General features: G+C 36.4%; 1 protein-coding gene across 1 annotated transcript; it reads right to left on the bottom strand.

Annotated features, from left to right (window-relative positions):
• LOC114711763 (F-box protein SKIP23-like) lies at positions 1-6,220 on the bottom strand. The gene is made up of 3 exons (XM_028896195.1): positions 4,973-6,220; positions 1,609-1,667; positions 1-262 (listed from the first exon to the last, which is right to left on the bottom strand). The coding sequence occupies exons 1-3, from the start codon at positions 6,218-6,220 to the stop codon at positions 1-3; spliced, it is 1,569 nt and encodes a 522-aa protein (XP_028752028.1).
• Between the last annotated feature and the right edge of the window lie 3,200 nt (positions 6,221-9,420).

Genomic DNA, 9,420 nt, shown 5'->3' with positions numbered 1-9,420 from the left:
CTATCCATTTGAGTTTTGTGAGGAAATGGCAGCTGCAAAATTCCGTTCACAGATCTCAGGAGCAATTTCTCGCTTCTTTTTACCTTCTTTTGTCATAATTTTTGGTGAGTAAGGGATGGTTACACCGCCGATTCTGTCAACTATCGCCAGCGTGTCAATTCTGCATTCGTTCATTCCAGCCCACTGGCTTCCTTTCTCCATTGTGGGTCGTGAGCAGAAATGGACCCTCTCCAGAACGCTGCTTGTCAGTATGTCATTTCCCCTGTTTTCACCGTTCGCATACAATTTGCTTTTCAGATCTTAGTTCCTTGGGATATGAATAACTTCCAGTGAAGATTTAGGAACTGTGCTTTTCTATTTCTAGCTTGAGTAAAGACATTATCTTTTTTTACCCCCAGTCTAAGAAACTGATGAGCATTAATTGAGGGAAGAAGTGGAAAGATGGAAGAAATTTTAAGATACAAATTAATTAAAACTGTTTTGGGTGTGCGTGAGAATCAGGTAATGTTGCCCTATAAGAAAGAACGGAGGGAGTATAACAATCCCGTTCCTGCTGTGTGTTTCAAGTTTTGAAATTTAGACTGCATACTGAAAATGCATAAATCCCGTAAAACTTGTACAATGGGGTTGTCCTTATTCGGTGTTGAAGTCAATTTAATTTGATTTGGACATTTATAACTACTTCCAAGCTTCACACTGTGTAACATTTGGATTTACAGCACTGTATCAGTACTGACTTCCCTTCACTGGTAGCTTCGTCATTCTATGGGGCCAGTCGCTGAAGTTCCATTGGATGGAGCGGTAGGACAAGCTTCTTGTCTTTGTTTGGTGGGAGTACTGACCTTGTAGCTTTTCATCATCATGGCGGAAAAGTGGGTTCTTTTGGAGAGCACTCACACTCATAGGAAAATCATTCAAAACTCTGTGAGAACTAATATAATGTGATTGTGAGCTCCTATGCACTATCAAATGTGGTATTGTTATTCTGAGGACTGAGAATCTTGATCCAGTCACTGGAAATTCAAATTGCCTTTTTCCGCATTATTTCAGTTACTATCATTAACTGTGAAGTAGACTGAACCAATTATCATGAGTTAAGACTTCATAAGTGACGTTAAAGGGCTGTTTGTTTAAGCTTATAAGAAATGGTTTGGATAAGTTAAATATGAAACAATCTTGCAGGTTAAAAAAAATGCATATTTTCAGCTTATTTTCATAAGTTACTTACATCAGCTCTTTAAAATCATCACTTTATTAAAAAGCTAACCCAAGTAGCTTATAAAAAAGAAGCTGAAAACAAACTTTTTTAAGCTAATCTAAATAATGGTTTTTATATTTAGTTGAATTAAAATAAGGAAAAATTAACTTTTGGGTCTTTTTTACTCAATATAACTTAATTCCTCAATCATGATTCAATATAACTCAATCTTTAAACTTTTAACTCTTTTATAACTCAGTTTCTAATCTGTTCATATATAATAATTTAGTCCTTATCATATATAATTTATTTTTAATCATCAAATATTACTTTAATACCATAAAAAATGCAAACATGTCATACAGCTTAGCTTATGAGTATTTGATAATTTTTTTTTAAAAAAATCTAACCGAGTCAGTCCATCTGCCCCATCATCCTCTTCTTCATCTTCCTTCACTTGTATTCTCTCCTAAAATAATGAGGAAGTAAAGCAGAATGTTGGGTACTCAACAATTTTGTTCTTTTTGAAATTGGGTCGTGGAAAGCATTACGTTGTAGAAAAAAAATAGTATCATTGTGCAAAGCTCAAAAACACATGTGAAAATTGACGCCAAGAACACTTTAATTCGATGTCGGGAAACCAAATACAGAGGAGGAACGATATCGGGCTGACAATAAGTTAGGATCTTATCATCCTATTTCATAAAAAAAAATTTTTAGTAAAGTATAGGTATCCTCCTATTGGAGGTAATCCTATTATAGACTAGCTCTTTCTGTTAAACCCAACTTCTGTTGGTTATTTTATAAAAATTTGAAGGCAATTCAAATTAAACTATGGTTTTTTTAAAACTTTTCACCACTTGCTATCGGGCATGCTTTGCAGCTTCGGAAAACAAATATGCACAAATCATATTCATAGTATTTTCAAAACAAACATCACAAAATTTCATAATATTTTTTTCAAAAATTGGTGATTTTTCATTGGACAAAGCTTAAACAAATTGGTCATTTCATTAATTAGCCTATCAAAATAAACTAGAAACAAACTATTTCTCTCTCCAACTCCTCCTAAGATCATTTTTATTTTAAATTTTAAACAAACCAGCCCTGAATCATGGTATATATAATAAGCTTTCCCTACTCCTTACTTTTGGAAGGAGGCGGGAGCGAGGGTTAGGAGGAGTGGAATTTAAAAAAAAAAAAAAAAAAACCTCACTCCTGTTATGAATATAATAATATTTTTATACATGTCTATATATCTCTTATTATTTCTGATTTTTTATTATCTCTATATTTTATAATTATCTTTTATTATTATGTAATATGTAGATTGTATCAAGTCTTCTATTCTCCCTTATTCTCTTCTCTTATTATCTATTCTTTCTTTAGTTTTATAACACATCTTATTTTCTCAATAAGAAGGTTACACCCTAGTTATATAATCTTTTTCATTTTACATAATTGATCTTTTTATCCCTTAAAAAAAGGAAAATTCCTCCAATAAAATAAAAGATAAGCAAAATAATTACTTTTAAAGACTTTTAACGAGCTATCACTGTTATTTTTATAGTTCTTTTCATTTGAAAAACATTTTTGCGTTGAAAACTAGGAAGTGAATAGTACTCAGGACAATGTGGGGTGTTGCCTTTTTCTTTCTTTTTTTTTTGGTGGTTGCTTTTTCCTTTACTCTAAAAACAAGTGCAGAAAGATTTATAATAATCTTCAAGAGAAATATTATTTTTAATAAAAATATATACACCTATTATCACATGGTCAAAGCAATGATTAGCATTGATCCATTATAAAAAATATAAAAAAAAAGAAATGGAATGACTGGCATCAGAAGTGATGATGTTAGGAAAAATTTCAAAAACAGATGTGTTATACGATATAATACTAGCTCTGGTTCTTAATATAAAATCTCGTTTGACTTTTATGTTGGTCCTAAATATAAAATCCTAATATTTTGTCTCTCATATTTACTCAATTTTTTTTAAGATAATCCTTCTAATAATTATAGTTTTAACCAACATACTTAATTAAGAAGAATATTTTAGAAAAGACAACATCTATTTATTACAAGTAACTAACTTAACTTCTTTTCTTAATTTCTTCAAATTAGTCAACTGACTCTTATAATTAGGATCGGAAGTAGTATTACGAATCAAGAAAAAACATAATAGTTTTCACAAAAAATGTATCAAGTATGAGGCACTCTTGCCCAATCAATTAAACCACAGCATAGGGAAGAAAACTACGAATGAAGTACTCAAAAAGATACATAGCACACAAACCACTTGCCATAACAACCATGAAATACATGACCATATACAAGTTAATTATAATCCATTCATCATCACCGATTCTTTAAAAAAAAGCCTAATTTATGGTAATATAACATGCAATTCCGCATTGTCAGGAGAGAGGGAACCTCTCAATGCAAACACTAAAATTTGCGTTTAGTTAATCAGATGCTTGATTATTCCATCGCCATAAGACAAGAGACACTTTGTTACTCTCGCTAATCAACACTAGCTAGGTCGACGCCTATTCTTTCTCTAAAAATTACGCAAAGCAATACAGACAATAGAAAGTGATGAAAAGTATATAACTTCGCTTCCCCTTTGGACCGTGATAATGTAAACTTCAGTCTTCAAATTAAAGCCGCTTCGCAATTTTGTATAGTGAAGTAAAATAGTTAACTTCAATATTCCATCAATAAATTACATGGATAGGGTGGGAATAACACGAATATATACCTAAAATCTTGTATCATAGAAATTCAACGTTTCATCATTATTCAGATAGGAATAAATTTTATCCTTGTTTCCATTTTCTTCCAGTTATTGAAAATAAAACCATTGGTATTTGGTACCCCCTCAGATTTTCATACATAAGATCATTGCTAGACACTGTTTCTGCATCTCCTTTCCTAGCTACAAGCAATCCCAACCATGGAAAACCTTAAACATAACCATGCCAACTAGACAAGGTATTTCTTGGGCGATGTCACTCTAGTTATGTCCATTATTTGGCAGCACAGAGACCCGAATCAAAAGTAACTAGCACCATTCATCGCCAGAAGAGATGTTCCCGCAATATTAAAACATGCCACAGTGCAACGAGCATCAAGAAAAGCAGGTTATATATAATAACATACATTAAGAAGTCTATGAAAATTAGCAAACAAGTAAGAACTTTTAACGTGCAAGCAAGCATACTACGTTACGTAAATACATTCCTAAAAATATCATCCCACTTTAGACCACAGTCTTCGACAAAATATAAATTTAATTTAGGAAACATTCACAGGATAACATACATACATACATACATACATAACATAAAGTTCGTTAGTTCAAAACAAAATAAGACCTGCCCCTTTCCATGATATATATCCACATCTTCATCAGAATCTTCCCAAATGCGAAAGCGTCGTGATAGCTGCTACCTAGTTCGGCTCTGCAATTCATTCAAAAGCCAAACACATTCTTACAAATATTTATGACAAAGATAACATAAATAAAACAATTATATATCCCTCACTCTCAAAGGAGGAGGGGTGGTATACTTCACTTATTTCAGTTTCGTATTATTTGATCTCAAATATAAAGAAATAACAAGAATAATTAGCAATCAGTTTCATATTAGGGATTTGTCATGATCATCGGAAGCTAGAGTGAAAAGCCAAGAATATTACTCTACCAACAAGAAATAACTAGAATAATAACAATAGGAAGTGATTAGAAGCATTATAATGCGACAAAATCTCACCCTTGCATTACCAGACACAACCCAAGACGGCGGAGGCCAGAAAACTCCAGAATAGCCCGTCACACCTGGAAGCATACAGGCAGAACAATCCTCCATGTCAAACAATGCAGCATCATGGCCTGGCTCTTTATCTCTACCACAGAAGCAATCTTCAGAATAGTAAATGCAATTCTTCTTAAACCCACGAAAGTCTTGAGCTGAAATAGAGAAGGCACACATATCACAAACAATCACAGCCCTATTTCCCAAGCTTTTCACCCTAACCCATTGACGTTTTTCCTCGTTCAGTTTATAGACATGAAAATATGTGGGAAAAGCACCCATGCTGTCATCAGGGTCACAACGAGCAAGAAAAACATCCAGAGGATAACGGTCCTTATCTAGGAGGAACAAATCTCCAAGAGAATTCACCAAGCGCTTTTCCCGATCATCATCTTTATTATAACCACAAGGAGGCAGCACTGGGGCAACACTTGTAATCTTCAACGAAAAATCCACTGAAATAGTGAAGCCAGAGTTATCCACAGCATAAAACTTCCCATCGTGATAAACAACATCGTTATAGGAAGCAACGTCTCGGCCATCATTTATACGAGTCCATTTCTTATCACCCTTTCTCCAAATACTTAAATGGCCACCCGTGTGAATGGTCATAACTGCAAAATGAGCACTCTCAGAACACACAGCAACTCTCTTAACGATGAGAGATTTAAGGTCTGGAGACTGTATCTCAGAATACAGTTGAGGTAGTGATTGTTTCCCAGTAGACGCATATCGAAGCTCATAAAATTTAGCAATCTCAGAGACCCTGTAATCAAGGAGATTCAAGCGCTCAGGAAGATGTGGGGACAAGTCTCGACAGTAATAATCAAAGCGATAGAGAGGGTCTTTGAAGCGAACTACAGGTGTGCCGAGCTCTTCAGCCTCCTCGATCTTGATGAGCCAGCACTTGGGAGTCCTCCAACCGCCTGAGATTTTCCTGAGGGGTTGAAAGCAGTAGACGGTGGACTCAGCAAAGTCGAAGTAACCACGAAGCCTAGGGTTCAGATCAGGGTTGGGACCCACTGGAAAGGGAAGGTTGAGTGGCGGAGAGGACCTCCGGGGCGGCGGAGGGACCTTGGAGCGCCATGAGGGGCAAACAGCTCGGACGGAAAGACGATCAATACGGGAATCAAGGCGGTTAACAATATCGAGGAGCAGATCTCTGGAAAGGCCGGACCACGAGGGAGTAGAAGAGTGAGAATCCATTGGAGGTAGAAGTGGAGAGAAGGATGATGAAGAATATATAATGGGAATGGAAGCGTGATGAGCAAGTTTGGAGTTAATGGATGGACATGTGCGGTTTTTGAGGACGATGATGATGATGATGATGATGATGATGATGGGACGGGCATTACTAGCTTCCAGCGGGAACGCGGGGAAATGAGAAAATCAGAAAATATTATGCTCTTGTGAATATATATATATATATATATATGGAAAAATTTCATTTAAGGTCTGTAAGTGAGAATTTATTTCAATCAACCCCAAAACATTCTGAAATATTATTGCAGGATCAAGAGATCAAACTAAAATTAAAATTAAGAGTAAAATTATAATAATACCTCTCACTTTTTAAAAAAAAAATAATATTAATGGTTGTCAGAGTCCGACCACCGACGCTCAGGTGGCCGCCGTCGGAGGTTGGACCTCCAGTGGCCGCTACTGTGGCTCCGGTGGTTGGAATTTTTTTTTTGAAAAACAAGATAGCTAAAGAAAGGTTTGACCCCATAACCCATTGGCATACTAAAAGTGATGTAACCACTAAATCAAGCAAGCCATTTAATCATATGATGCAAATAAAAATATATATAACAAAACAAACGCAAGTGTCCAAGTATAAATAAACAAATGGAATTCGATAGTTTACAAGTAAAATTCAGTAATTTACAATAAAAATTTGGCAATTTACAAATAACATAATGCAATTCACAACTCTAAATACAAGTATTTAAATATAAATGAGCAAGTGAAATTTGAAGATTTATAACAAAAATTTATGGATTTACAATACAAATTTAACTATTTATAAGAAACAGAAGAGAATTCATAACCTAAAATATATATTTGAGTATAAATGAACAAGTGAAATTCACGGCTCGTTATTATTCAGACCAAGGGATCCATTCGCTTCTCATATATGAGTTAATTAGAAGATAATCTCACGAGACACTGTTTCTGCATCGCCTTTTGTAGCTACATGCGATCCCAACCATGCAGTACCTTAAACATAACCGTGCCAACCACGCTCAGTACTTCTTATTAAATGTGGATCCAGTTCTTTCAATCATTCAAAAATTAAGAAAAGTAGTTAAAATAATTATTTGTCAAAAATATGTATTAGTTTTTTTAAAATACGTTCTTAAATTATTTGGATTGAAACTATCATTTAATGTAAACTTTTTTAATATATGTAATTATTAGAGTTAATAAAATAAATATAAGTAGAACAAAATGGTGAAAGTCTTATATTTAATAATATTTAATACCAGAGAAGTATATAAATATGCGAAACAGTCATGACAGCTACTAGCTAGTTCAGCTCTGCAATTCTTTCGAAAGGCAAACACATTTTTGCAAATATTTATGAAAAACATAACATAAATATTTGATGATACGTATGTCTCTACACACGCTGTCACATAACACATGGTTTCACTGTTATGAAGTTTTGTTGTCTGTTTTTTTTCCAATATGATGGAACCCAAACGCAAGCTGTCACGGACTTGGTCGTAATTCCAACGAACCGTGCGGCCTAGCAAACCTCTTGCTCTAAGTTGCTAGTTAGCCTACTGACGAAGGAACAAGAGACTTAAAGAAAGAACTTTGTATTGATCTCTTGAAGTACTTACAACACTCTCACTTTCTTGAGTGTGAGAAATGAATGAGGAGGAGGGGTATTTATAGTTCTCCACCTCCTCAATGGACGGCTAAGATCTACTTGATCCAACGGTTACAATGTTGTATCTAGAATACTCTACAAAAATATCTAGATATTTACAAAGGGGTTAGGTGTCTCTACAATTATCTATAATATTCTGCAACCCTCCAAGCTTCTCAAACAAGTTCCACACATTTCTAGAGAGTTCCGGACTTACCCAAGACTTTTGTGGACACCTTTGGATAGTTCTGGGTAGCGAGCCTTTTTGAAATTTTGGGCAAAACATGAGCGGTGCGTTACATTCTCCCCCACTTAATGTGGCGACGTCCTCGGCGCATCCCTCTTGTATGCCTCAATCTTCTCCTTATAGTCCCATAAAGCCAGCTCGTGTTCCCAGCTTGCTTCACTATCGGGAGATCCTTTCCATTTAACAAAGTATTCAATGTAACTCGGATGACTCCCACGTCTCGGTATTACTCGGTGCGCGAGGATTTCCTCAACTTCCGTTTGGCACCGTAGTAATTGCTGTAGGGGCTCTTCTAGACTCACCTCTACTTGGTTCATCCTTGTCTTTGTTGTATGGCTTCAGTAGACTTACGTGAAAAACAGGATGCATCTCCAAGTGTGAAGGTAGAGTCAAGCGATAGACTAGCTTACCGATGCGTTTCTCTATAGGAAACGGTCCTTCATAGCGCCTCACTAGCCCTTTATGAACCTTGGCAAACCTTCGGCTTTGATGAGGAAGGAGCTTCACCATGACTAAGTCACCTTCCTCAAACTCTAAGTGCCTCCTCTTAGCGTCGGCCCACTTCTTCATCTTTTTCGCGGCCTTAGCTAAGTACGCCCTTGCCATGTCTGATTTTTCATGCCACCCCTTGGCAAACTTGAAAGCTGAGGACTCGGGCCTTTTAGCCAACAGCTAAAGTGTGCGGAGTCATCGGTTGTTGCCCGTGGCTAACTCGAACGGACTTGACCCAGTTGATTCACTTTTCTGCAAGTTGTATGAAAACTGGGCAATGTCCAAGAGCTTAGCCCAGTCCTTTGGTTGGCACTTACGTAGTGCCTCAAGTATAGTTCCAGTAAAGCGTTCACCCTCTCCGTTTGGCCATCGGTCTGCGGGTGAATGAAAGCTTGTGGAAAAGTTAAGTTCGGACCCCATAATTTTGAAGAGCTCCATCCAAAATCTTCCTGTGAAGCAAGTGTCCCGATCGCTCACAATAGTCTTTGGTATGCCCCAATACTTTACCATAAACTTGAAGAATAACTTCGCAGCATCTTCTGCAGTGAATTTGGTTTGGACTGGTATGAACACTCCATACTTGCTAAACCGGTCCACCACCACCATAATGTTGATGCATCCTTCTGTCTTCGGCAAACAAGTGATGATGAAGTCCATGGAAATACTTTCCCATGGTCTCTCGGGATCGAAAGTGGCTCTAGTAAGCCAGAAACAGGGCGTGTTCCACCTTGTCTTGCTGACACACAAGGCAAGTTTTCACGTAGAGCTCTACATCATCTCCCATCTGGG

Source organism: Neltuma alba, unplaced genomic scaffold (genome assembly GCF_004799145.2).
Source record: "Neltuma alba isolate B1F8T4 unplaced genomic scaffold, ASM479914v2 tig00001796_pilon, whole genome shotgun sequence".
Lineage (NCBI taxonomy): Eukaryota > Viridiplantae > Streptophyta > Magnoliopsida > Fabales > Fabaceae > Neltuma > Neltuma alba.
Note: the sequence above shows the minus strand (reverse complement) of the source record. Positions and strands in the feature narration are given on the sequence as shown.